The sequence below is a fragment of the Coccinella septempunctata genome, chromosome 4 (genome assembly GCF_907165205.1).
Source record: "Coccinella septempunctata chromosome 4, icCocSept1.1, whole genome shotgun sequence".
NCBI lineage: Eukaryota > Metazoa > Arthropoda > Insecta > Coleoptera > Coccinellidae > Coccinella > Coccinella septempunctata.
The window spans coordinates 1,365,095-1,392,576 of record NC_058192.1 but is presented as its reverse complement, the minus strand read 5'-3'; the positions used below and the strand labels follow the sequence as shown (position 1 = coordinate 1,392,576).

General features: G+C 36.2%; 6 protein-coding genes across 7 annotated transcripts; 3 read left to right on the top strand and 3 right to left on the bottom strand.

The window, feature by feature from the left end:
* Positions 1 to 76: 76 nt before the first annotated feature.
* Positions 77 to 17,420, bottom strand: LOC123312008 (protein big brother-like). Its single transcript, XM_044896178.1, has 3 exons — positions 17,116 to 17,420; positions 13,928 to 14,116; positions 77 to 633 (listed from the first exon to the last, which is right to left on the bottom strand). The coding sequence occupies exons 1-3, from the start codon at positions 17,305 to 17,307 to the stop codon at positions 355 to 357; spliced, it is 660 nt and encodes a 219-aa protein (XP_044752113.1). The 5' UTR covers positions 17,308 to 17,420; the 3' UTR covers positions 77 to 354.
* Positions 17,421 to 17,897: 477 nt separating this feature from the next.
* Positions 17,898 to 18,897, top strand: LOC123312009. The gene is made up of 2 exons (XM_044896179.1): positions 17,898 to 18,145; positions 18,435 to 18,897. The coding sequence occupies exons 1-2, from the start codon at positions 17,971 to 17,973 to the stop codon at positions 18,878 to 18,880; spliced, it is 621 nt and encodes a 206-aa protein (XP_044752114.1). The 5' UTR covers positions 17,898 to 17,970; the 3' UTR covers positions 18,881 to 18,897.
* An 851-nt stretch (positions 18,898 to 19,748) lies between these two features.
* On the bottom strand, positions 19,749 to 21,675 carry LOC123311582. Of its 2 annotated transcripts, none has more exons than XM_044895627.1 (2): positions 21,320 to 21,675; positions 19,749 to 20,230 (listed from the first exon to the last, which is right to left on the bottom strand). In XM_044895627.1, exons 1-2 carry the CDS (start codon positions 21,576 to 21,578, stop codon positions 19,800 to 19,802), a joined length of 690 nt encoding a protein of 229 aa, XP_044751562.1. In that variant the 5' UTR covers positions 21,579 to 21,675; the 3' UTR covers positions 19,749 to 19,799. The 2 variants fall into 2 exon arrangements, with proteins under 2 accessions (XP_044751562.1, XP_044751563.1); XM_044895628.1 differs by lacking the exon at positions 19,749 to 20,230 and adding an exon at positions 20,640 to 21,118.
* An 817-nt stretch (positions 21,676 to 22,492) lies between these two features.
* LOC123311109 (tRNA-dihydrouridine(20) synthase [NAD(P)+]-like) lies at positions 22,493 to 24,385 on the bottom strand. The gene is made up of 6 exons (XM_044894891.1): positions 24,051 to 24,385; positions 23,860 to 23,998; positions 23,465 to 23,797; positions 23,123 to 23,410; positions 22,742 to 23,065; positions 22,493 to 22,683 (listed from the first exon to the last, which is right to left on the bottom strand). The coding sequence occupies exons 1-6, from the start codon at positions 24,223 to 24,225 to the stop codon at positions 22,575 to 22,577; spliced, it is 1,368 nt and encodes a 455-aa protein (XP_044750826.1). The 5' UTR covers positions 24,226 to 24,385; the 3' UTR covers positions 22,493 to 22,574.
* Positions 24,386 to 24,632: 247 nt separating this feature from the next.
* On the top strand, positions 24,633 to 25,814 carry LOC123311111. The gene is made up of 2 exons (XM_044894893.1): positions 24,633 to 25,199; positions 25,295 to 25,814. Exons 1-2 carry the CDS (start codon positions 25,052 to 25,054, stop codon positions 25,705 to 25,707), a joined length of 561 nt encoding a protein of 186 aa, XP_044750828.1. The 5' UTR covers positions 24,633 to 25,051; the 3' UTR covers positions 25,708 to 25,814.
* A 581-nt stretch (positions 25,815 to 26,395) lies between these two features.
* LOC123311110 lies at positions 26,396 to 27,245 on the top strand. Its single transcript, XM_044894892.1, has 2 exons — positions 26,396 to 26,654; positions 26,757 to 27,245. Exons 1-2 carry the CDS (start codon positions 26,495 to 26,497, stop codon positions 27,167 to 27,169), a joined length of 573 nt encoding a protein of 190 aa, XP_044750827.1. The 5' UTR covers positions 26,396 to 26,494; the 3' UTR covers positions 27,170 to 27,245.
* Positions 27,246 to 27,482: the final 237 nt, after the last annotated feature.

Below are 27,482 nucleotides of genomic sequence, written 5' to 3'. Positions count from 1 at the left end.
AAAACAGAACTTGTTCAAACTGAATCTTATATGTTAGATACGATGCTACTTCAAAATATATAAATATACAATATATTGTCATTTGTAGACAATATTAGTGCAAAGCAAAGTAAATACTTCGAAAAAAGAGATTGATTCACTAACCAACAGAGCATCACTTGAGAGAATGATTTTTCTACAATGTGATAACCCAAAAACAATCTTTCTGAGCTTCCTCAAGCTACAGTGGGAATCCCTTAAATTTCGAGTGATCAACCTTCGAAAAGATTCCCACCAGATGAAAAAGTTGACTCTATCTCTCCGACAATCACTTCCGGTTTGAACAGGACATCAACACCTATGAATCAGGACTTCTTAATACATTTTCATATAGTTCCTGGATTGGACAGGACCGACACGAACTTCCAGATCCTGATCCGGTCTATCCTGTTGTCTGTATCCTCTCTGTTTGTCCTCGAATTCCCTCAGACGTTGATTGTATCGCTCGATCTGTTCACGCAGAAGCGCATCCTCCTGAGCTGCCCGTTCTTCGTTGAACTCCAGGCATCCGACGCCGTCCAGACGCTCCAAATCGATCCAGCCCCGCCATCTGACGCAGACGCCGTTCATGATGAAGGAGGACTTGATGTGCACCTGGAAAATACAATCCAAAGGTTACAAATATCATTTAACATAAAAAACAATAATAAGAAAGTTAGAATTGTGTTCTTATTGAAATAGAGAAAACGTAACACTATTTAATGAGGGATAAGATAAGATATTATACAATATAGAGATGCAACATTGCCCAATTTCATCTACCTGCTCCTTCCGATCATTATTCTTGCGAGGAAGTCAGAATGGCACACCTATTATAACTTCTCGATTGTCATCAGCTCCCACTTCTCTATAAGTGATGATTTATCTTGGGCTTTTCAACTTTCGAAGAATTTGGGGCATGAGAAAATGTTTAGCAACAAGGTTCATTGAGATGTTTGAGCTTCTTCTAGATATAAATCACTTTAACTGTGACAGTTCCTTGAAGTCCCTATCATTAAACTACTTCTGCAGAATTCACAAAGTAAATAGAGGGTATTCAGGTCAGAGGGACAGTAACGAACTCAAGAATTTGGCGTTGAAAATTTCTACAAATAAGGTCAAGTGTTTCGGCAACATTGGTTGTACCCATGGATATTCACAATGGCTGGCTCCTTTTGATGAAATTTTATGCTTTCTGTAATTCCATGAACTATTTCATCCTAGAAAAGAAGTGAAGACTCCTTAATCTGTATGCTCAAATCTAATGGCAATTTTTAGTTATTTTGTACGTGTGAATTTGGTTCAAAATTTCTTTATTCACAAATACTAAGAGAATTCGCTTATTCAAAAACTCAATATATGATCTGGCACAAAATTTGGTGTATCGCGAATCTACAATTAGTTCCTCAATATTTGAAAATTCTCAGCACAGTCTGGCATTCAAACACTGGTAATTGAATGTTGTGTTGATTTTTTAATCTATTTATCTAAGAATGACATGAATGTATGCCAGTGGAAAGCGCAAATTGAAAGGAGTTATGGTCGCACCTTGGATTTTCCACCGATAAAAAGAAAAGACTTGTCAGCATCTGTCTATGGACTAAGCGCAGCATTGGTCAAAACATAACAATACCTTTTGTCACTGTTTGATTCGTCTCCACCTCTTTCTCCTGGATCGGTACAACCTTTATTAGCATAATAATAACAAAATAGACCGTATGTTTCATTTCAAACACGCCTTTTCGGACCTTCAATAGCCAGGGGCTACTCACAGTATACAGCTCAAGCCACACCTCCATTGTACAGATTTTTTAAAGCGTTTTTTCAATTGTAGGTGCTAAACCTCCCTGTAGGGATGCTATCCGAAATGTTTTTTCGTTTTTTCTTCAACGAATGAGGCGTATAGATATTGATTGTGAAGAAATAAAATGGGTACTCAGATTTGTTCTGTTGTTTTCACCATCTGGAATATTTTTTCATCGTGTCTGAATAAGAATGTGGATATATTTCAAACTTAGCTTGATTTTCATTTAGGAGTAGCTTTGGAGTTATTTTGGTTCTTATTGGCCACACATCTTGTAGTAGCGGAGGATAGGGAAGGTAACATCAACACAAGTTCTCTGCATTGTTTTATTAAGGAAGAGAGGCGCCTCTACTATAATAAAAGTCGATGTTCAAGAGAAAAGAGCATATGGTTTGATTTTATGGAGAGTTTTTTACAGATGCGGTTTTCTTTTTGAATATGAATGTAAATTTAGATGAAGAGCACCATTTTTTCCATACATAAATATATTCCGTATTTGAGAAAAACCTACCTACTTCTTTTCAATACTTGATTCTTGAAATCTATGAGTGTTTTATTCATCAGATGAAGTAAACAGAACGAACGCGTTCATCATATAGTTCACATCAATTTGGACATGAGAAAAATTGCTGCAAAATGGATCACCAAATGTTTGAATGTTGACCAAAAGCGTGCAAGGGTAAAAGCATAGCGTTCGATCTGTGCTCGATTTTAAAGCGATGTAGACTTCTTAAACCGAATTGTTACTATGGATGAGACTTGGGTACATTTCTACGATCTAAAAAATAAGCAACAATCAATGGAATGGCGACACTCTGGTTCTCCAAGACCTAAGAAGTTTCGTATCCAAAAATCTGCTGGAAAAGTTCTTGCTTCAGTTTTTTAGGATTTTGTGGATAAGGGTGGAAAAATAACCTGAGATTACTATTCGACATTACTGACCACTCTACGGGAAAAATTACAGAGAAAAAACGCGGAAAGCTATCTAAAGGTGGTTTGTTTCTGCAGGACAACGCCCCTGCACATAAATCTCATGTTGCCGTGCAAAAAATTCGTGATTTACGGTTTGAATTACTAGGACAGTTCCCTTATTCACCAGATTTGACTCCATCCGATTATCATCTCTTTACTCAAGTGAAAAAAAGTTTAAAAGGTCGTAAATTTTCTTCCAACGAGAGGTAATAAAAGATGTGGAGGTCTGGTTTGCAGAGCAGGAAGAAATATTTTTTTGAAAGGTCTAGAGACGTTGCAAGCTCTCTGTAATAAATGTATCCAATTAAGAGGAGAATATGTTGAGTAATAAAATAGTTTGACATTGAAATTTTGTTAAGTTCCATAGTAGGCTAAGAATTTTTCAATATATCCTCGTAAAACCTGCATCGTTTTACAATTCACACGAACTACCATACACAACCAGCAGAAACCGATTACAATACAGTTTCTAAAAGCGTCAGGGAGAGAGATCGAACAAGAGCAAATTCATATTATACAACTTTATTGAATTAACACGAATGGACACCCTCTGCCGTCAGGGTAGACTAGGGGTCCCCCGAAACAAAAACAAAGCTCCTAATGGGCATGTCCATAACAGTATGGGGCACTTTCGAGTTGACTTGGTCTTTTAGAACCCTTTTTATGCTACTGAAACATTTATATAGGAAAAGGCGTGCGAAAATTATATCATTATCAAGTTTTTTGCCGAACATCTGTACAGTCGGAGAGGGTTCGACCGTTCGGAACCCCTACGGGAGGCCCAGCGCACCTTCCTAGCGAGTTTGTTATTATTTCAAATGTCAGAATTAATAAAATTTTCACAGCTGAATTCCTGCGTGACGCTGCTTTCCCTTCAGGGGAGCGACGCACACGGAAAATTGTGGATTTGACATCGATAGAATCGATATTTTCGAAAGGTTGATATACAGGGTGTCCCAAAGAAACCTTTGAATTACACAGAGTACAGATATCACCCACGTTTTCCAGTTTTCTCATTATGACCATTACGTAGGTACCATAAAAATACCAAAAATTCAAAGAACCCAACTCTTGAAATCAAGTTGGACGCTAAATAATGAACATTTGAACGTTTTGTAAAATAAAAGTATTCTACATATTTTCCCGTATAATGCGCCGTTTTCGAGTTATTTTATGTTAAAAAAAGTATCTGTGAAATTAGAAAATTGGGTACTTTGGCTGAATACAACTCTGTTTAAAAGATCCACAGATGTGTAATGGCACAGATTTAGCTAGTTATTCTGAAGATAATTTTGTTTTTCCAGGGGTGGCATGGCTCATTAGGAAAATTAACATGACTATATCTTTTCATCAGGTCCGAATCAGTAAAAATGGAATAAGAAAAATCGATCTCAAGAATCTTCTGTTGAAATATTTGTACGAGACGAAAACTCTCCCTGTATATCGCCTCGTACTCAATATTCGAACAGTTCAAGGGTTGCTTCTGGTCAAATGTATAAAAAGGAATTTTTGGAAACACTCAGTAGACGAAAGCGTCTATGATTAAGACGGTAACTAATCGTCCGAAATCGATATTTCTGTGAAAGAAGCCCCAGTTTTTCATCGAAACTAATTCAGTGAAAAAGTCGGACGACAAATCACCAAAAATAAAAACTACCTGAGTGAGGGTTAAAAATGTCGATTCACGCAAAGTTACATCCGCTTGGAAGATGATTCCGCTCAAAACACTAAATCAAATAACCTTCTGAAGCGTGAGGCAGGTCCACAAAATCGACAGATGGTCGGTGAAAGTCCATTAGTCGATCTACTTGAGGAAGTAGTATCCAAATAGATTCAAAGATTGGAAAATAATGATCAATTCTTTATCGTGGAAAGCCCTACATATTCTACATCTTGTTTTATCATTTTCGAATTATATTTCGTTAGATTCTAGATGATACCAAATAAAATGTGAAATTTAACAAGGCTATCGATGACGTATGGGTTTTTTGCTTCCGCTGAAAAGTACACGAGTGACTTTTCCCAAGAGCACCGAGTCATCCATATTCAAATGTATATCATACGGTTAAAAACCTATGAATCACCAATACATTATTAGTATTCGATAGATGTAACCCGCTATTAAAATCGTTCATTCTTAGTAGCATCCAAGGTTATCATAATGCGATAAAACCCAACAATCGATGCAATTATTTATAACATTGTTCAGGTCAATAACAATACAACAATATCCTGACGTCTGTACTCACCCTGTACAATGCTATATCCGATTTCGACCCGGTGATTGAAGAACTCGACGAGAATCATCTCGATTTGGGAAGAATGATCAAGTGTATCAGATCACGTACCATCAAAGCAGGCAAATTGCCTGGACACGCCAAGATGGGTGGATAGGATATATTTATGGGAAATTGAAAAATGGCAATTAGGGTTAATGGAGGAGGAAGAACACGTTTTAGTGGACGCTTAACGATTCGGTAGAAGCAGGCGACTGTGGGATACCTTCCACTTGTAGTTCAGAGGATGCATACATCAAAATCTATGACAGGGCATAACAATATGAGTCTGTTGTATTTTATATGGACTGACTTGAACGACTTCGAATTTTTCGGTTCAACGGGTGGTTATTAAGTTTTATTGGGTCTATTCGGCAAGTAAGGAGGTAGATTAGATATTGCAGTCATAAGAGTTGTATTGTTGAAGATCTCAAAGAAAAAGTTTCTATGATTCGATGTCGAAGTTGATTCACAGTCTGTTATGTGAATTCTATGTTCGACCGTTCACGAAAATGGAAAAACGCTGCAATGGACAAGGTAGCCAACCTTGTAAATATTCGATTACACTCATATAATGGAAACGTATATTTTTTTAAATTATATTTGTGCCTTTCGGTTGCTTTAAGCATTTTACAATCCTTGAAATGTCGCCGGCTCTCAAATCCGAGTAATCTGAGAGAAAATTTATACTGTATGTTCAAGGTAAGTTTTGACATTATTCAGGCGTTTTTTTCTTGTTTCGTGCATTATATTTATGGTTTCACCCATAGACTAATTATTTATTATTAGACTATGGTTTCATCACAGAACACCTCAACTACTAATAAGTTCTGTGATGAAACCATAGTCTAAAAATGAATAAATGATTAGTCTATGGATGAAACCAGAAATATAATACCTGAATAATGTCAAAACTCACCTTGAAGATACAATATAGGTAAATATTCTTTCATATCACTTGGATTTGAGAGCCGGTGACATCCCAAGGATTGTGCAATGCTTAAAGCAACCGAAAGGCACAAATATAATTTAAAAATCTACGTTTCCATTGTAGTCGAATATTTACAAGGTTGGCAAACGTTTCTGAATTTATCCCTTGCAATGGTTTATGAAACTAAAACAAATTTTACTACATTTCCAAAGTCCACCTCACATATTTTTTCGACAAACAATTACTGAACGAGATACCAACGAATACCAGTTACCGTTGAACCACATTCGACGCTGAACTGTTTTTTTTTTTCGTGTATTCCACTACAAAAGCCTACATGACAAATGAAACAGAAAGGACGAAAGAAATGGCTACTGTGAAACAATGCATGACAAATGGACAACATGGTTCATAACAGATTTAAATAGTAAGTCATTAATTTAATGTAATAGGACACGTCAAAAAATTGACCCTTGTTAATGGGCAACGATTATAAAATCTTTATTCAGAGGGGTGCGAGTACTGTTAGACAAAAGGGAAGAATATAATTCCATTCCCTATTATAATATGGTGCAGAGGGTCCGTATGGGCGACGCAAGAAAAAGTCTCAAGAATTTTTTGATTTTTTGCCGTCAGTTCGGGATTTATTGCCGTAACGAAAATTATATGAGTATACGAGGAAGGGACCGTGCATAACCTTCAACATGTATATTTAACGCTAGAAGATTCATTGGAGACTCTTTCATCTTTTGGTTAGAGGTGAATCACATAATCTGTTTGGCATTTTCTACGAATCAATCTAACGCGAATTAGACGAAGAATGAATTGAGAATAACATTTCGTAATTGGTTGGTTTGATCCTGATTTATGAGTAAATCTGATCTGAGTTTTGATGATTAAAAACTGAAACGTATAAGGAATATATTTGTAGCCAATTTCATGATCAATTTTGAAGCTTCTTCTAACTTCTCTTTAATATGAAACTGACAGTTATACACAAGCCAACTTTTGATTTACTATATTTCTCATTTATTTCCTCTTATATATCAGAGTAAACAATAATAGTGATCTTTTTTGTGTTTCTTCATACCTTCCCAATAGAAAATATAGTAACAGCTCATTGAGCCATAATCGTTGCTCCAAATTCATGAATGGAAGATGCACCATTCAAAATTCAGTCAAAACGAACGTATGGTTACCACCAGGGTGGTCCTATAAAATATACCGAGTGTAATACATACCGATTTTGTCCGTCAGTTTGCATTACTTCTACCCGATCGAATTTGTGCGATCAGCAACAGTATCCTACATGGTGGGGTGTATTTCATTATTTACGAGTAGTTGGTATATCCATTTTCAGTGACTTTGACATCGATACCAAAGCACGGTAATCTAAAGAATTCCATACGTATTCAGAATACTTAGATAACAATATTTTTGAGTGACGCATTCTAAACTGAAAGGAAATAAAGCTTCCAATAAATTAGAGCATCATCAAAAGCAATAGCGTTGTACCTATTGACACCTTAAAACTATAGAACCACCCCAAATGCGTCCTAATTGTATACAAAAGCAGCGAAAACATAAATAATTTCATGCTCAATGTCCTCCAATTTTACGTCCCCTTTCCCGTAATTTATATGTTTATTTAAGAGAGACTCAAACTCTCGGTAATTAGTTTAGCCTGTCAAAGTTCGAATGGACGCTAACTACCATGCACGCCTTTGTCCATTGTTGACCGGAAACGGCTTTAAGGGCAGTTGAAACGCGTTAGGTGAGCTAATTTTGCACAATGATCAACGTCAGTTTGACTTCTTTTGTTGATGCAGCCTTCCAAATGGACAGTCATTTCGTAGGCGATGAAAATCGCCATTTTGACAAACAGAATCGACAAAATTCATCTCCTGAAAGTTGTAAACTGTTATCTACTGAAAAATAACTTGGTTCTTTGAGTCCTATACCCGATACTAACGTTCAATCATAGAAATCATTCATTATGAATAAAATTCGTCAGGATATAATATTATCTATTGTGTGGAACTCCATACAAAAAACGTGAGAGGATCGTGGAAATCCAGCCTTACGGACTGACGACTTAATTAAGTGACATCTGACAAGCGTAGCCGTTTTTGGAACAAAACATATGTTTACCAATCTAACTGAAAAATATGAAATTATGGATGCTGATGAGTCTCGAGAAATCCTAATGAGTACCAATTTGTTGCCAACTGGTCAAGGGGTTTCTTTAAGATGATTTTGAATGAATATCATGGTTCGTCTGATAAAAATGAGTTATCATCCTGAAAACCATAACAAGAACCAAGCAGAGCTTCTTGTTTAAGTCCCTCGAAAGAATGATTCTCCTGATTATCATTTTTTGAATTAACGATTTTCATACGTATGAATATCAGAAAATCAGGGGATTTCTGTGGACCAATTGTTAATTTTATACGGAAAAACTCATCATTGATTCCGACAATAATGAAAAGCCCTCTTTTCAACTATCCAGCAACACGTTTGGAAGGATCTGGTGTATTTATTCTGGATGTATTTTTTCGAGGATCGCTCTGCCCAATTGTGCGATCCAAGTTAATGGGGCAAAATTACAAGCGAATAACGAGAGTTGGGACGGACAAACATCGGCTAGTTTCTCCTTTCTTCCGTTTAATTTATGTCCCAAGGCCTCGAACACTCAAACAGCTCCGTTCTTCTATGTTGTCGGCAGTTGTATAGCGCGCCTACGGTCCAATTTATTTTTAAAGCACTGTAAATTTTCCCGGATCTATTGTTCCTGGACGGGTACCCTAAAGGTCGGCCCGTGCTCCGTTGACTGCCTGAAAGATTAGCCTAAATTCCTCTTCTTGATACCTTCCCTTGTCATTTCGTACGACATCATTCAAATCGCTGCGTTCAAACTACAGAGTGAGGATTCAATCACAGCCAGATGGGAGAAGCAGAAGCTGGATGCTGGATCATATAACGAAACACCATTCTTAGACCCAGTACTTTCACCTTCGAATAAATTTTATCATAGATATGTCTATGAATTTTATTCAATGTCAATAAGTATTCGTCAAATAATTTCCTACCTGAAGCTTAGAACATAGATCTATGTTCTAAAATCTGAAGGATACCTTATTTCGGTGCTTTCAGATGAAATTATTTGACGAATAACAATTCTATGAAAACACGGTATACTACTTTTCACTGATTAATGTAAAATAAGACACCGCATTGTAGAAATTGTCATAATTCCAACTAGAAAGCAAATATTTCGTGAAAATCACACAAAGAATAACCATACATCCAGAATCTAAAAAATTCAACCAATAATGACGTACCGACATTCGATCTATGACAAATAAACTCTTATTATAAAGTTTCTATGACGTGAAAGTACCGGGCCTTATTAGTTTTTCAGAAAAAATGAAGCAGGAATATGGATTTTTTTATTCTTCAATTGCGGCATAACCAGAACCGAAAGATTATTTTGTGGAAATCAATCTAGTGATTTCATGGTGTTCTTCTTCAACAGAGTTGAATGAATTTCAACGTGAATGACTTTCTTTTCGAGATCCTAAGCTAAAAGTGCACTTACAGAACAAAATATTCCTAGTCGGAATGCCACTAAAGAGATCCCTTACATCATTGTCAGAAAAGTTCTTGTAGATTCAATGATTGGTGTGAAAGCAATTACTTAACTTAAGCTTTGTTCTTCGTAGATTCCGTAGAACTTGACTTTTGTTTCAAAATGAAGGAATATGTAGATCTATACTATAGATTTCTTATCCATAGTACCATAGCTCGTCAATTTTCAGGGGTAATATCATCATAGCTGATAAATCATGTTTTTATTGCTATTATCCCAAAAGGTAACAACAATTGTCAGTTTTGACCTACGAAAATGAGTCTACTCTAACAAAATTAGTCTTAGAAGGAAAAAGATTAAGATCTGAAACGATGATTCAGTTGTTATTGCAATATGAAAAGTTACAAGTGGGTGGTGTAGCTTTGGATAGAAACTGGGATAAAATTCGTTTGATAAATTGTAATAAAAATGTAATAAATCCTACTTTGTTTCCGGTTTTGGCAGGGTTCTTGGTTTGGTTAGAACCACTCCAAAAGTATAGCGTAAAATGTCCAAAAAAAGTTGTTCTTCTTCACTAATTCTCGAGCTACACCCAAAAAATGGTTTGAGATTCTTTGAATAATTAAAAATTAATGTTACCTTCGAATAAACATCATTGGACTTCGCTAGACACAACGGAAAAAAGACAGCCTCAGTATTAATAATTTTTTCCGCGTTAACTCTCTCGAATAACCAAGTGACAAACGTTCTGTACAGAAAAACCCTCGCTCTTAGAGGCAATGACAAATTGCTTGGTTATTAAACCCTGTTCATCCCTTTGTTACACTGAACATCCCAGGTGATGCCTTATGTCGTGACGAATCAGGATGATAAAGGATTTTAACGATGCACTTTATTAAATTTCCGTTTCACTGGATAGACTGGAGCCAGATTGTTTTTCCGACACCCCTTTTTTCCGCAAGGCACACGAAAATATCATGTTGTAGACATTATTCGAAAAACTCTCATCATTTTTCTTCACTTTAGATCTGCAGACTGAACATCGGTCCGTTAAGTTTCCAAGAATTTTTTTTATTCGTGGACGTCTAATGACGAAGAATATAAATGCCCATTACACAATTAAACCAACAGAACGGGAGGGTGGCATTTGTTCTACACCCACAATGGGAGACGCGTGCTACTTAGCGCGACGCCGTCGGTAGTACTCATTTTCACGTCAATTAAGCGTCTTTTGTCTTACGCTTCCATTATTTCGCCAACGGCGTTCGTTTGTTTTTCTGTTGACACGCTGCGATCATTATACGCCTTTGTTTTGGTCTGCTGCGATCAAGTTCGCTCATTAAGTTTGTGTTTGGAAAACGTGGACTGAGAAATGTACGCTCTCCCTCATAGGAAGAAAAAATGATTTTTTCTAATTTTTCTTAGATTGCAGACTGATGTTAACCACTGAGGAAAACGACAATTATAGATATTCAATTCTCAATTTCCTTTAACTTTAAAATCGTCTCATCTTCTTAGATGACAATTGAATAGCAGTAATAACAAAATATGGGGAACTATTGGACAAATGGAATATCATCAACTGGCCACAGTTTTAGCGAATGTTTGCTCTGATAACCGTATATTTCTATTTAACAATTTCTATAGTAAAAAAACCCGCAAAAAACTCGAAGCTTGCGTATACTTTGGAACCCAGCAGCTAAGCTGGTAAACATCGAACAAACTTCAGTGTGTGTGGCATGGACGATGTTTATATATCAATAGAAGCACACATCCAAGCATGTAATCGACAAATAGGATTATATGGGGATCATCTTTCTATTTTACCTACAGATAGTTATGAATTTAAAGCAACAAGAGTGCTGTCAAAGGAAACAAGCTGTTGGCGATGTACCCCTGTTCAATGGTACTGAATAGATCTGGGACCACCTTGTTGGTAATCTTTCTTCTATTTTATTGTTGTTCAAGGAACGCTTGAGAACTTGCATTGAGGATGAATGAAGCAATATTGTGTTAACAAACAGTCATTATATCTATTTTTGATTATTGATATTTTACAATTTTGAGGGTTCTGACGTTAAGAACGTAAGGAATAGTTCCATTAAGAATAACATTAGATATATAAAATGTTTACTCAAAAATTTCTATTTTTCTTCATGCAGTTCAACGATTCTTCTCCATAAATGACATCTTTTCGAATACTCAAATATAATTTTAAGCACAATTTACTCGAATGCTGATAGGGCATAGAACGTAATGAAAACTACCTATACATATAATAAACTTTATATAACTCAAATATATGGCTTTTTCAATTCCCTGGTATCATTTCAACCATGCAGGTGTCCATTCGAACGAGCAAATGTTCAATCATTTCATACTTCCTTTTTAAAAAGTTCTTCGTCCTATATTGTATCACGTACGACTTCAGTCAGCTATTGTGTATCAATTTTGTGGTCGATTATCAGGAAAACGGATCCGATTTCAGCGGTTTTCCGTTTTCCTGGTAGTTATTTTCGTGTTTATAATTGTTGCCTGATTAGATTCGTATAGAATTTCTGTCCCCCGTATTGAATATCAACATTCAACTTCCAGTTTTTGTTATTATTCAGTTTGAATCGGTTAAAATGGTATTCCATGATTGATAGTGGATAATTTTTCGTTTTTCCATAGAAGAAGATATTATATGACGTATCAGAGAATATTCGACAAAATAGATCCCTTTTCACTATCAATTCGATTCATAGAAAGGAGTATGAAGTGGACGTGCAGAATTCAGCAAAATAGAAGATTAATCATTCATTCATTAATCATTTCTCTATGATGCTTTATGAATCCACACTTATGAATGTGAATTTCGAAATTATATGATATTTAGTTTAAAATCCATCACAAAGGAACACCACAGAATAAACGAATAACCAACTGCGATGTTACAATAATTCATAAAGCCCCTGTATGTGCCATATATCACCAACCGTCGAAATGATCTTGGCAGGACCTATTCGCGTCAATTTAAAACGCTCTCGAGACTCGAACCCGATGAAAGAGCGGTCCAAAAAGCTGCCCATACCCATGTTTACTCAAGAAAATCTCTCGTGTCACAGGATCAACTAATTCATTCATCAAAGGGAATATCCCGGAAGACAAGAGGCACAATCGGAGCTTTCCGATTTCGGGGCACCTCCGGACAGCTGTTAAACATCTTGTAACTTAATAGCGTAGGGCACGAGTCATCGAGAACTTTGTTGATATATTTTTAAATATGCGACGGTAATGAAGCGTGATCGGAACGCTCCTCAAGAACTTCTGGCGGCTTAAACTGCCGCAGGGGTGAATTTTGAGTGGCAAATGGGTGTTATGGTATTGCAATTAACAAGAATGTCGGAGATTTTGCATTTTTTCGGGTTTTCGTGAATATATGCTGCACTCCGAAGGGTATTGTGAGGAATTGAGACAATAATATAAGTTTTTCAAGGCTCAAATGGAAAAATATCCTTACTTAATTGTTTCTGATTCAACACAGAAGTATATTTCATCCGATCTCTTCTCAGAATTATATATCTATGAAGTAATAAAATCATTACAGTCATGTCTGTCATCAAGTCATCACACAACACCCAGAACACCATAGAATACGAACAACTAATCGATTCTGTTTGTCAACAGTTGTCTTTTATGATGAGCAGAAAAAATGAGCATTTGAATATTATATTTCAACTCTTCTGGGTCTAGTAGATTCTTTCCTGATTCAAATGATCTCAATAAGTGAAAAATATCAAAAATACTCATTCAAACATAGTAAAACTCAGTTTTTCCTCCATAAAACAATTTCGCACTGAGAAACAGAAAGATGAACCACTCAAATACCATCTCATGATCCTGCCCATCATTTTCAATCCTGGAAATGCTCTATAGTCGTAAAACTTCGAGCAGTATAATTAGAACAAGTAGGCGCAAGGCGTCTAGTATGGCGTCGTCCAAAATCAATACAGACGCCGCGTTCTCATTGGTCATCGAAAGAGACACCATTTTGCAGAAACGATGACTGTGCAATGCGTGTCCAATAATATCAAGAACATCCTTGTTTCGTAGTGAATATCAAAGATTAGGTTGAGATGAAGAAAGTTGATGAATATCAAGAGTGGGTAATTTTTGATTGGAGGAAAACTGACCAAGGAAAGAGGCTTAAATTTTTTGAATATTGAATGAATCTTATGTTCGTATGAGATGTTTCTTCTGCAACTGAAACAATTCTAATATTCCTTTCAAGTATAATGCAAGTTTGGAATAAATCAGTGAAATTCTTACTTATTGTAGGCAGAGCACAAGCTTACCTTTCCTGGTTCTTTGTCAAAATCACATTCTTTATCTGGTATATAGCCAGTGGTAGGAGGTGTGAAGACTAGTTGAAGGTTTGTCCCAGTTGCAGCAAAGGCAATTTCTGTGTGGCCTTCTCTGCAGCCATGCTGAAACCTTGCCTGCCTCTCTTCCTGACCTCTGTCTCTGCAGCCAGTGTATCTTATCTGGAAGGAAATTATGAAATTATTAGGAGTACAGATAAGTTTTCGATGGCCACAATAGATGATGATGTTGGAAATGGAATATCGTCAGATTTACATCTTCAATTTGTAGAAAACTACATCGACTGCATGCAGAAGCTTCTTGGGATGCAAATTAATGGAAATTGGCAGACCCCTATTTTTGATTTTTGCCAGGAGGCTCTCCTCTTTCGGAGTTACAGCCTTCTAACACTGTGGGATTTCGCATAACTGCTATAGAAATCAGAGAACACAGACATGGCATGACAGACGACATGAGGTCTGTGGTGTACTGTTTTCTATGTAACTCAGTATATGTCCAAATCGTGACCCATCAGTCAATTTCATCATCGCATTCGCCTAATGACCCAGAAAGACTGGGTGGCTGGAACATAGGACGGAGATCGGAGTCTAGAGAAGCGAAAGACGAGGACAGTACGAGGATAACATTTTAATGAACGCGATGATGTTAACAAATTCGAAGAAATAAAAACGAGCCCATGACTAAGTGGAAACCGGACATGTAACGAATTCTTGAACGGTGTTTCATATTATTTCATAACAAACTGTTGTCGAGCGGCCCCTGTCTGTTTATTTGTTTACTGCAAATGGTAATTTGTCGACTTATTGTTCGAAAAAAATCGCGGCACTGAAGAATGAACCGGGCACGGGCTTGTGATATTAAGTATTCACTTAAGGCAGCGACAGTGTTGATTGTCTGATCCATATCAATTATTGTGTTGTGGTCATTGTTTCAGTTTATAGCCGTTCTGACATCGTTATGATGTATGAAGAATCCTTGAAAGTAAGAAAATCGAAAACAATTAACAATTACGTTCGTGGAAAACCTATATAAGTACTTAAGTAACATCACGGCTGAAGTGAAAAGGTGTAACAGGACTACATAAAATCTTAAAATATTTTCGCTAAATTCCGATTTCAAGGACGGAAAAATATTTTCAAAATATTGTGTACCCTTCTATGTCACACCAAGATAGGAGGTACTTTATCGTCTGAAGAAGGTTCTTCTGTTTCAATAAAATTGTATGCCTCAATCAGCAGAAAACTTTCCTAAAGGTATTTCACATCAAGAATATTTTTAAGGATAACAAAGTAGCAATTGAATTGATAATAAGTTATCTAGCCGTATGACCTTCTCAACGTAGTTTCCAGAAAAAAAGTTTCTCGAAACGTGTATTACGTAAAGGCGGGAAATTTATCTACTAACTACCTATATCTAGAATTAAAATGATTCATATTACTCTCGTAGGTAACTCGTTTTATGACATGGACGGAGTTCCGAGATTTCTGATGCGTCATCTTTGGTAACAGAATTATTGGACGACAAGCCTAAGAAACAGAGTTAAATTTTAATCAACTACGGACGCAGTTTTTCGTTTAATTTTTTTTAGGGATACAGTTTTCATAGTTAACATAAGAAAATTCATATTTTGGGAGTGTGTATTGATGCAATGGTATTCCTATAGACCTTATGAGTCTTCCCAAACTAGTTTTCAAAAATAATTGATTTTACTTACAATTAGTTCTGTGGAGCAGAGGTCTGTAACTCTCGGACTAGAGAAAAAGCTCGCTTCAAAATTTATTATTTCTATTCTGATTCGAAAGAGTTAGATTTGGCAAAGCTACTACGAATAGTAGGTACTTAGTTTTTGTGTGAAATTCCTAGGACTTTATGATGTACGCAGGTCCTATGCTATTAATCTTTTCACATGGCCTTCATTCTCCTTTCAAAAATTGAAAGTCCACTAAACCTATGACTTGAAATGTAAACAGATAATGCCTTATTATTGTATACATTTCGTGAATCGATTGTGTGTGAACATTATGTATACCATACCTGATATGCTAATGTGAAACAATTAGAGCAGAGAAGTAAATTGGTATTATACAACAGATAAAATTCTGTGAAACAAATAAATTTGAAATTTTTTTACATATACTCTATGGTAACAAGGTTGTCTGTTTATTTGTGTCAGCATAATTTGAAAACTATTCAATGAATTATGATGAAACTTTCAGAGAACAAATTATCATCTATGGACTTGAACGCTGCTATACCTTAATCATGCTTCTTTGAGGATTAAAAAAAATATGACCATTTTCAGATTATCTTCATCCATAGAGAGGTGTGAGAAAGTTGCAAAATGGCGAATACGCCGGTGATGAATTACATATTTATGCTGAGTTTGTTTAGGTATATAGGAATTGTGACAATAATTAGGGAAATCCCTGCACTAGAATGAGTTCATTTGTCTAACGTGAATATGTATCTATATTTTGTTATAATTGGTAGAGAAAATCAAGCTACAAACATCTGAAGATTTCAATATGAGTTTTTGATAGGGACTCTTATGAAATAGCAAGAAGAAAAAATAAGTGAGATTGTATTCCACCAGGTTTTTACCTCGAATTTCGAATAGTTTGAAGTGAAAATGCTCCGAACTGCGTGTTCCTCCATTCTATCTTGCCTATTTCCGAACACGCCAATGAATAGTTGAAAACTCAGCTACCCGAAGGTCAAAACATTGCACTTAAAATATTGGGAAATCCAAAACGGTGTTTTATTTATGTAACAGCACGATTGAGATGGGATTTTTCGACACCATTCTTATTCTCATCACATTTCTGTTCATCCTAATGACCGCGTAAATTTTCTTGAAACTAGACGTCACTCAAAACACGGTCACCCTTCCAAAAATAAAAACATCAAGGTGGAAAGGGTAAAAATCAATCTAATGGGGCTCAAGAGTTGTCTTTTTAATTGGATTGTTCAAGATTTCATATATGTATATCACAGAACCTTCTGAAATTATGGATAAGCTCTTTAGTAATGAGGACTACTGATGAGAGTCCAGTTTTTCTGAGGTAATCAAGTGAGACAACCACCCTTATTAGTTTCTATGACGAGTTTCATTGGTTAGGTTTCCGAATGAACGAAAAGTAAGCTGTTTAAAGGATCCTACCTCACTTTCCCTGCTGAGCCTCCTAAACAGCTCATCCGACTCGAACTTAGCCTTTTGGTCCGGGACGACCCTAGGCATCTTGAAGATGAACCTAGGCTTAGGCTGTTCGTAGAGTCCGATGCTCTCGAAGGGAAGCATTCCGGCCAGAGCTGACGTCGGGTCATTCATGGAATGCATCGCACTGTAATTCATCAAAAAAAAATCGTACAAACGAGACGAGATCCGTGTGAGTCTGTATATATAGGTATATTTAAATGCCGAACACAGCTCCCAACAGCGGTTAAGTCGATACTAATATTCCGGTTAAAGCCGGTGAAAAGAGGACGATATATCCACTGCCTCATTGGGCGGAGCTGCTCAAAGTCTCGACCAATGGAAAATCGCGGAGTAGGTTATTATTTATGTGCCCCCCTGTGTATGAGCTGGTGTAGTGAATAGGGGCGTTGGAGCCTATGAATGTCGAGTAGGTCTGATCAGATTTATCTTAGGATTTTATTGTTCGAATTTTTGCGTCTGCTTGGGGGAGATCCTTGTAATTATTTGAAATTACCGCCGATGATTCAGATATGGAGGAGAGCAGGATACAAAGGGATATTTCAAAGAGGGTCGGGTTCAGGAATACAAAGAAGTCATGATTTTTCGTTTGCACCCACGGATTTTAAACTAACAAAATACATATTACTCCTCTTTTCATAGAAATTTTATTTATTCGCAAGAAATCCTTATCTGAATTGTCTTGGTAGCGTGGACATATGTAAGAAAAAGAAGAAAATACTCAGAAAGGCATGTCAATTTGACATGCATAAACAGAAACAAATCACGTAAAAATGTGAAGAAATTTTCAGTAAATTTAATATGGTTTCTTTCTTAGATGAAATCCTCCTTTGTCTGAGTTATTTAGCGGTAGCATTCATTTCCCTCAATTGCCTCAACATTTACGTCAGTTTCGTTGGCACAGAAGCTAGAAGTTTCGCTTATGGATTATTCATAATCAATGGTATTTATGGCATTGGAGGAGCCATAAGTGCAGGTAATAAAAATAAGTATTAAAGGAGAGCCTTCCCAATATTCTCAGCAGCGAAAAAACTGGAAATTTGGCAAACAGCTCTCAGAAAAGGCCATCAGCAATTTGATCAACTTTCGATTCGAAAACTGGATAAACGTAGGTATATGTTAACAAAAAAGGAGCTATACCATGATGGCAAAGTTGTAGGTATTAGAAATGCTTTTTCTGAAGGCTTCAGCAATGCCTAAATCAAGAATTTCAGGCAAATACAAAGGTTTTCACAACGGAATCATTATTTTCTCCTTTTTTTCAGTGACCTCTGGTTTGGACCACGTCCAGGTGATTTTTTACGCGGCTGAAATATCTTTGGTCCTGCCATTTCTCACAACTGAGATGTGGATTCAGAAGAATCTCTTCCCGAAGCAACAAGAACTGGTCTACGTCCCCTGTCTGCTGGGAGTACTACCTTTCTTCTCATTCATCATGCTTGGAGTGATCAGAATTGATCTCGTAGAACTCTGTTTGGTATATTGCTGTGTGTGCACAGCATACGTAGGATACAGCACTAGGGATTATCTGGTTGTAGCTGGAAGTCTCTTGTTTTATCTGGCCTATTGTATGCACTTCAGAGGAAAAGTGAAAATATCTAATGTTCTGCTCATTTTTTTCACCCTCTGTTCCCTTGGATCGATTTGTCCGAATTGTGTGGACGAAACCAGGAAGAAAAGCGATTTTCCTTTCAAGGAACTCGGCTTTTAATAAAAAATTGAAAAGAATCAGGTGTTTTAACCGTTGAAAGAACTGAAAATGCTGGTTTTTTGAGCTCTACGAACCTAATTCACAATTAACCTTAAGATTCTAAAACTAACTATCGTATGGATTATTTTTTCAATTCGTGCACATCGAATTTTAGAAAGTAATGGAGGAAACCTCTGATGCATTGATAAAATTTCTTGTAGGTTTTGTAAAATTCACTCCACAGCTATGTTTCGTTCAATCAACTGCGTATTTTAAACAAAATTCTAAGTACAGCTATAGTCTTTATGAAATTTGAGATATCTATTACTTTATTGAAAAGCTGAACAGAAAAATACCATTCGAATATTTATGAATCTTTCTCCCTGTCATCGAATAACGTTCCTTTTGAAGATTTCCGTCGAATTCATAGTGATTCCTACAACCGGAATGATTCTGTCTGAGCATACAAAAAATCCCCTCTGAAAAAGGCCATTGGCGTTCAAATTGGATACAGGGATCAATGTCCAATGGGAAGGCTCATTTCAAGAGGGGCATTATCTGAACAAATAATAGATTTCAAGCCTCTATCTCTTTGACATACGTTCATTGTGTTGATGTCATAATAAACTGGGAAAACACTCGTTTGCATAACAATGAAACGGGCAGAATTTGCTATACTGGTGTCTCATTTTGGAGAACCGTTTCTGGCAGATTGAATTTAGAATGGCACCGAAATATACAGGGTTTAAATTAATGGTGGATATACCCGTTTATTTGTTCCTCTTTTAGAATATGTAGGTATCACATTTAGATGGACGATGATTTTTCTGACGTCTCGAAAGTTAACTTTCGAAAAATTATGCTGAAATGATATTCATTTAAGTATTTAGTTGTATTATTTTCTTTAATCATTTAGTACCTATAATATCTCTGTTTCCTCTCATATCATGGAAATAGAAGCGCACAAAATACATGCAGAAAGGGTATAATTAATTGTCTCAGTCTTCGTCATCCAACATTCTGGAACTGGCATCTTGTTGAATCTCATTTTAGTAAAATAGGCCCCGTACATCGTCAATGCCGTTGCAACATAATATTTCATGTTGGTCATATAGGCCATAAAGCTGTACAGAGTTAATGTTTCGATAACCATAGCCGCTTCCATATAGACATAAAGAGGTTTATGGAAAAAGTAATAGTAATCTACCGATGGAAGTCCAGCACTCGCCAGAATATTCGGGATAAATTTATAGCATTTGAAGAATTTGTTCATCGTCCACAATTCGGCAGCTATGTATGGCAGAAAAACGGAAAATAGAAGGACTTCCATGCCATCCAGTATCTCGTACATCCATTTCAGTTCAGGGAAGACTACAAAAAAGGAAAGTGCTGAATTTGCTTGGAAAATTCAAGAAATCACTGTATTGAGAGTACCGACGTGAAGTCAAGAGCGCTTGTTCAAATTCTTATCCAGGGCGGTCTCCCACCCAGATACTTAACCCGTCCAAAGCTGGTTGGCCACCAGAGAAAGATTATTTTTTTAATATTCTCGAAAATACTCTACTGATCAGGTTGAAAACTAGTACTCGGCTCTGAATGAACCTTCTCCAGGTTGTTGCGAAATTTGGGCGTTATCTGGCAATCAGATTCCGAGATATAGAATGTTTTATATCGGTAATTATTAACTACCCACAATTACTGATCGAAAACTCAGATTTAGACGCTAAAGGAATGAAGTTTGGAACATCAAAACGAGCAAAGAAATAATTAAACTGCACCATATTCCAATGAAACTTTATTGTCCCATTCTACATATGAATCTCATCAGAACATCTCAACATAAGTACTGTTTCGAAAAGAGCACGAAAGCACTGAGGCAATAGTTAATTATTTCTTCGTCGTGTATGAAGTCCATTCTCGGCATAAATTGGGATCTTTCGGCGTACAAATAAGCCAGAGTGTACATAACTGCTGCAAGGGCCACCCAAATGACGCCATGAGCGAGGCCCAGATAGGTAAGCGTGGAAAAACTGTATGCGATCGAAGCGTCCATCATCCACGGTTTTTGTTCGTTCTGAAAGAAGTAGTTTGCAAGTCCTGGAACTGCTGTTGCTGCGTGGAGATGCACCATGTCTGGATACTGCTTGAACATCTTCTCCAAAGCCCATACTTCCGACGCGAATAAAGGTAGAACAATGGACATTTCGAGCATGTATACTAAGCTATTGAAGCCTTTAGCAGTACAGGGTTTATTGTTCACTAAAATCGAAGTTTCCCTTGAATAAAATATGCCCCACCGGAATGTTTTTAATTAAATTTTCAAATACGTAGAAGCATTACTTCGAAATATGAGCGATTTCTTATGGCATAATTGTTATTTTAGAGCCCTTCAAAAAGGTGGGTCAGAGAAACATCCCATCAACCTAAGAAACCGCTCATTCCTTCCTCAAAAATACTCACTTCTATTCAATACTCCTAAAAGTCCGTATAGGCCTGTTATTCCAAATGCTGATATAGCAAAAACATAGGGTCTTGGTCGGCATATACAATCAGGCCTGATTCGATAGTCGTATATTACGTATGCTGAAAGTAAGGTGAGGATAACGTAGGAAGCTATCACCCTCAGTTTGATACTAGGAGTGTTTTCGACCCTGGTGGTTTCTTCAAATCTATCTTCAGTGAATTCCTGGGGTGTATCACCAAGAATACCCTTAGCCATGTCCGGTAGTGTATTGTGTTTAACTTTGTGTATTTAACTTTACTTGAAATTTTGAAACATCATGTCTTTGCCCGATTATTTTGACGAATGTCAAGGGTTGTTTATCTGACAGGTAATATGATGAAAATTGTTTCATTCCACAAGAATAGATAGGGAATCGAGTCAAATACTCCCTAGTCCTTAGTACAGTTTCGGAAATATTAAGCTGCTTTACAAACAACGACGCTAGAGGGAGCTCTCGTTCAAATATAAAATATTTCAGCTGTATAATATTACATTCTAAAGAACTGAATTGAATGATCGTCGTAGAATATTCAAATATATTTTGTATATGGAAACTTTGGACCTCTCTATAGTAGAACAGAAAACATCGAGAACAGATAATTGTGAATGCAATTACAGTGAACTTTTTTAATCTGTTCCTTCTTCTTAATCTCGCTAGATGGCAAAATCTAAGCTGAAAATATATCATATCTTCGAATACGGGAACTATTTTGAAAGAAGAAGGATAACTTCGATATGTGAGAAAACTCAATGTTATGCAAACTAATTTTCAAATCATCATCCCGCATTTGAGTTAAATCTTCAGATTTGCTAACCTTATCTAGTGCCCTCTATGATTCGTGAGGAAGTTACCATTGTTTCCTGTTGAGTAGTTGACATGTTAGATGGCACTACCTTCGAATTATTATCGAGAAAATCTTCGCGTATCCCTTCAAAATTTGAATTTAGTTCTACCACAAAAAATTTTATGTTTCATCGACCTATTCTCATAAACTTTTTTCAAGAAACAACCAAAGTAGATTGGGGATTTTGTGACACAGGAATAAAAGAAACAAGATTTTTTTCAATAATTGTTTATTCTTCTCTTTGGATAATTACATTCTGTTTTCAGAATGATCGATCCTCAACTATTTCGTCCTCCTCCAATGTCCAGATGCTCCAGCAAAATTCGTGGTAGTATATAAGCCAATGATTTGTTTCCTCATACAATTTTCATTCTAAGATACTCCCATTTTCTACCAATTCTTTTTTATCAACTAGACCTATCGAGTAAATACACGCCAATGCTGCCCCTTGTTCCGCGAAACGTTTATTCTTTTCCCTAAAATTTTTTTCATGACGATTTATCTTCATATTGATCTCATAACTATATCGCTCACCAGTAATTTGAGGAATATTTTTTTCCTTGGAATGTGACAATTGACCGAAATAGTTTATCTTTGCTAATCGTTTCATATTTAGGTAGTTTCACTTTAAGTTTATTACAGTGCGCAATTAATTTTGATTTAGGTAATTCTGGATCACTCGAATAATTTACTCTAATGAATGCACATTTATGTTCTGTGATATCATCACATGAAGTCTTAATTTTTTTCCTAGCAGGGGAAAACATATCTGGACAAACTTCTCTCCTGCCAATCATCCCCTTATTCTGGAATTCTAATTGTTTTTTGCGACAATAACCACCTAGATCCCAAATAGCACTGCAAAAATTAAGAACATAAAACATTCTTTCACCTAATAACTACAAATTTTCATACCAAATTTGTTCTAGAGTCTGACACTCTAAAAATTTCTTTCCCCTGGGAGTCTCTTGTAATTCCTTCAACATATTTTGGACACAGTACTTTGTATTACTTGGGGAATTGTCATATTCTATACATAATCTCAGGTACTCAATGATAACATCATCAAGTGGTTTTTTGCCCTCTTTGCTGAATATTGAACAATTACCTTCAGCTGCCCTTGCTATCATTACACTAGATACTCCACATGCCTCCTTAAATTTATGAATATCTTCATATTTTTCTATTTCTCTAGAGCCCCCACTGAAATGAATGACAAAAATCAACTTGAAGCTCTCCAATAAAGAAAAAACTTACTTGGCTATCACAGGAATGTTCACCCTTTGTGCGATTATTTTAATCGTTTCATTTCTATTAAAATGTTGAGGTCTTTCAGTCTTTGTCCTCCCATGAATAGCTATAGCAGAAATTCCAGTAGAAACCAGTTCATTAACTAACTTCACAGTTTCTTCGACACTTTCAAAAACTCTTATTTTGCAAGTAATTGGAATGGAAACATTATCAACCAATGTTTTTAAAATATTTTTGGCTCTTTCAGGCTGTGTTAAGAGGGCTGCACCCATTCCTCCTTTTAATGAAAACTCTTTGGGGCATCCCATGTTAATGTCAATTCCTGCAACATCATTTTCACTGAAATAAATATTCAATTATATTTATGGACATTCCCAAAACCTAGAAATTTACTAAATTACATCATCTTGGCAACTTTGAGTGCTCGTTCTGGGTCGCAAGTGCCTAGCTGCACAATAACTTTTTTTTTCTCTGTATTACATGTTCTGAAGATGATTGTTCCATCCGTTGGGTCGATGAAATCAACAGTTTGTAATATCTCTGCAAATATAGAATACAGAGAGAAGCATATGGCGAGTTGACAATTGCTTACGGTTTTCTACTCGAACTGATTTCAAAAACTTCCAGTCGATCAACTCTTCGGTATACACAAGGTCTGCTCCATATCTCAAAGACAAAATTCTCATTGGAAGAGTACCCACTCGTACCATGGGGGCCAAGATAATTCTGTTTCGGTACATCTCTTCATTTCTATTGCATTCAGGCATTTCAAGATAAATATATTAACGGATTTATATTATGCGAACTTGACGCCTTTCGTTTATAGCATAGTCAATAATTATTTTACGTATGAATAATCACTTTACAGGAAGTTAAATTACAGAAATCAAGGAAAAAATATCTTTGAATATTTTTAAGGTTATGTCCAAACCAGAGACACCTTTCTCTATGGTCCAAACCAAACGTCAATTTATGGTGCGTTCCAATTGACATTGAAGATTCCCGACAAGAAATCAAACCAAAAATATTTTGTTAGATTTTATATCAATGCATTGGATTTATTATAATTATTGTCGCTAACTACTTTCAAGAATATGTTAATATCATTTTGAAATACCAGATATTAGACAGCATCCACGATCAAATTGACATATTTGGAAGATATCTTTCTTCATCAAATTTCAAAACAATTTTCTAACCTCAAAAGCCCAAAAAGATTCATGTAGACCCCGTAGAGATCTTTAAATATCCCATCCCATCCCAGAGACTGTCTCTGCCCAATCCCCATTTCTCTTCCCTTAAAATAATTGTACTTCCATTAAAACTCCCGTATTGAATGTCTCCTTTTCAAGTTTCATTAATTGAAGGAAGTGTATTCAACCCCAACAACAAAACATTCTAGAAACCGACACTTTTATTTTAGCAATTTAAAAAAAACCATTGTAGCTACCTTAAGAAACAACTGAACGTTTACTTCCTGATTATGTCATTGACAAACCTGTCTTTCAATTTTTGGCAATGAATTAACAAAATTTTCAGTTCTCATAACAAAATTATTGATGATATAGAACTCACAATCATAAATTAAGAATCATGGGTGATCATAACTACTTCACTGCTCTATCACATGCAGTTCTAGCTGGGACAAGTATATACTGTCTTTTAAAACACACCTCAGATATGGGAATCGTTTGCTATGGGTTGATAGCAACAAATTCACTATTAGGCTTGTGGAGATGGGGTGAGTGAATTACTTGTTTATAATATAAAGTGTGAAAAATGGTTTTTTTCATACATGACAGTTCTGTCTAATATAATACTTATTATTATCTGCAGGAAATCCGGAGGCTGGAGATACAGCCAAATCTATATATGCTAAAACGTCGATGTGCCAAGAAATGTTATGCATTGGGGCAGTTGGGGTTGAGATTTGGAGAAGCAGTCCATATTTCCCCCAATTTTGCTGGGGTGAATTATTATTACCAATCATCCCACTAACACTCTTTTTCTTGGAGAAAGATTATAATAACATAGAAAAAGGTGTAATGGCTTTTAATGGTGTATCTATAATATTTGTATCTGCTATGACAAGTAATTACTGGGGTGCAGCTGCAGCAGTGTCTTACCTATTTGGATATTTATATGCTAAAGATCAGGGATCTATTAGAGATATTCCTGTCACAGATCTGATAAATTACGAGCTATGTTTCTTTTCTTACTTCGCTTTGAGAGCCGTTGGTGGATATTAATAATATATTAAATAATTGACTATACTTTAAGGGTAACATATCGAATGTTGTAACTCCAATACGCATATATTTTTGAGAAATAATTTACATTAAATTATTGCTGCCATTATATGTCTTTCATTTCCCAAATAAATTGAAATTTTTTCACCAAAAATGCTTTTTTCATAAAACTGGAAAATTGTGGAACCAAAGGCGTCGCCAACCATTGGGCTAGGGGGGTTGCAAATGAAAACGTGAGAAATATGCTTTCAGCTTGTGTGTTTCTGGGGATTTAACCCTTGGCAATTTAGAATAAAAATAAACAGGCTGCCACTTTTCATCTAGGGTGGAAAATAAGTAGAGACTTGTACTTAATGACCATTCACAGCCGAACTAATGTAGATTCAATTACAAGATTTTTCATTAAAAATAAATTAATAAAATAAATATTCGATGCACTGCAATTTTTTTGCTAATACGTTAACTTCACTACCTGAAGATGCGCGATAATACCGAAACACGTGCATCGGTGCATAGATCATAACATAAAATGAAAATCCTGTAATGTTAGTTCCAATAAATTCAAATATCGAGGGATATTCTCGAAAATACAAGAAAATTGGTGGAATATGACAAACTGTGAGGAAGAAATAATAGAAATGCACAGTTTATAACTCATTATGTACATTTATCGGACATTTATATTCATAGAACAATCACGACATTCCATCAAATCAAAATTACTGTTGAAAATTCCTGTGTCATTTCAAATGAATTGGAAGAAGTAAAGTGTTCAACTAAATTCGAAATGGAACCCAAATATTTCACCCTAATCTCATTTATTTGTCTATTTTTGATGAGTCTGTATTGTTTTATGGATCATGTGGTAACGGCCCAGAGTGAAATAGGAACATTATCTTTTATAATTATTGGATTTTGTGCCTTCTTGGGCGCATGGAGAACGTATGGTGAGTTATTCTATTCATTTTTCTGGATTTCTGTTTAATTCCGAGAACGCTTTTGTAAATGGGTACATCTTGTATTGTTTCTCATTCATATGATATTTTCAGATGCGGCAACGATGCCAGAAGTAATGGGAGAAGTTCAAAAATACGTGGAAATATTCGCAGACGCCTTCGTCCTGTCATTTGCGGCAGCAGAAATGTGGGAAAAAGAAAGGGTCAGGATGGAAGTGGTGGTCCTCCAGATGCTGCTCCCCTTCACGCCTATAGCACTCTACATCTCCAACAAGGATTACAAAAAAACCCTGGAATACGTCATATTAGGATCCCTCATTTCCTTGATAGCCGCATCGATATTGTGCGGTTGCGTGCTCGGCATTGCGGCTGCTGGAATTTACGCGGCCGGTGCGTTTTACGTGAAGGATAAGGTCGTCATAGAGGCGGTGCCACAGTCGGACCTGAAAAATTATGTGGATTGTTTGTTCTGTTTGTTCCTGGCCTATGCTTTGGATGCAGCTTGATTTTTTTCATGGAGTAGATCATCGATATTTGTTAATTCTTGATTCAGGCGAATAAAAGTGGGGGAAACGTTTTAAAGACGTCTATCTGTTCAAATTCCGATCTTCCAATTTTCTAGTCGCCAAGAAAATTAGAGACCTCATCTTCAAAGGCTCAGAAAAATATATTTTTATACCTATAAAAACCCATACTATGATTACATATGTGAAAATTTAGAATTTTCTGAAAGCATTTTCGTATCTGTAAGGTCTGAATCTGTCGATGTTAGGTATGTCTTATTTTCATCCGACTTAAAGGGCAAGAACTGGCTTAACA

Bases quoted from the DNA above. Each gene is read 5' to 3' on its own strand.
- LOC123312008 (XM_044896178.1), bottom strand. From the start codon at position 17,307: ATGAATTACAGTGCGATGCATTCCATGAATGACCCGACGTCAGCTCTG. The intron at 14,117-17,115 runs GTAGGATCCTTT...ATTTCCTTCCAG, and splicing joins GGCTCAGCAGGGAAAGTGAG to ATAAGATACACTGGCTGCAG. The intron at 634-13,927 runs GTAAGCTTGTGC...TGTATTTTCCAG, and splicing joins TTGACAAAGAACCAGGAAAG to GTGCACATCAAGTCCTCCTT.
- LOC123312009 (XM_044896179.1), top strand. From the start codon at position 17,971: ATGGTTTCTTTCTTAGATGAAATCCTCCTTTGTCTGAGTTATTTAGCG. The intron at 18,146-18,434 runs GTAATAAAAATA...CCTTTTTTTCAG, and splicing joins TGGAGGAGCCATAAGTGCAG to TGACCTCTGGTTTGGACCAC.
- LOC123311582 (XM_044895627.1), bottom strand. From the start codon at position 21,578: ATGGCTAAGGGTATTCTTGGTGATACACCCCAGGAATTCACTGAAGAT. The intron at 20,231-21,319 runs GTGAGTATTTTT...CCTTTTTTGTAG, and splicing joins TTTAGGAGTATTGAATAGAA to TCTTCCCTGAACTGAAATGG.
- LOC123311109 (XM_044894891.1), bottom strand. From the start codon at position 24,225: ATGCCTGAATGCAATAGAAATGAAGAGATGTACCGAAACAGAATTATC. The intron at 23,066-23,122 runs GTATGAAAATTT...TAATTTTTGCAG, and splicing joins CAGACTCTAGAACAAATTTG to TGCTATTTGGGATCTAGGTG. The intron at 22,684-22,741 runs GTGAGCGATATA...AAAAAATTTTAG, and splicing joins AAATATTCCTCAAATTACTG to GGAAAAGAATAAACGTTTCG.
- LOC123311111 (XM_044894893.1), top strand. From the start codon at position 25,052: ATGGGTGATCATAACTACTTCACTGCTCTATCACATGCAGTTCTAGCT. The intron at 25,200-25,294 runs GTGAGTGAATTA...TATTATCTGCAG, and splicing joins ATTAGGCTTGTGGAGATGGG to GAAATCCGGAGGCTGGAGAT.
- LOC123311110 (XM_044894892.1), top strand. From the start codon at position 26,495: ATGGAACCCAAATATTTCACCCTAATCTCATTTATTTGTCTATTTTTG. The intron at 26,655-26,756 runs GTGAGTTATTCT...TGATATTTTCAG, and splicing joins GGGCGCATGGAGAACGTATG to ATGCGGCAACGATGCCAGAA.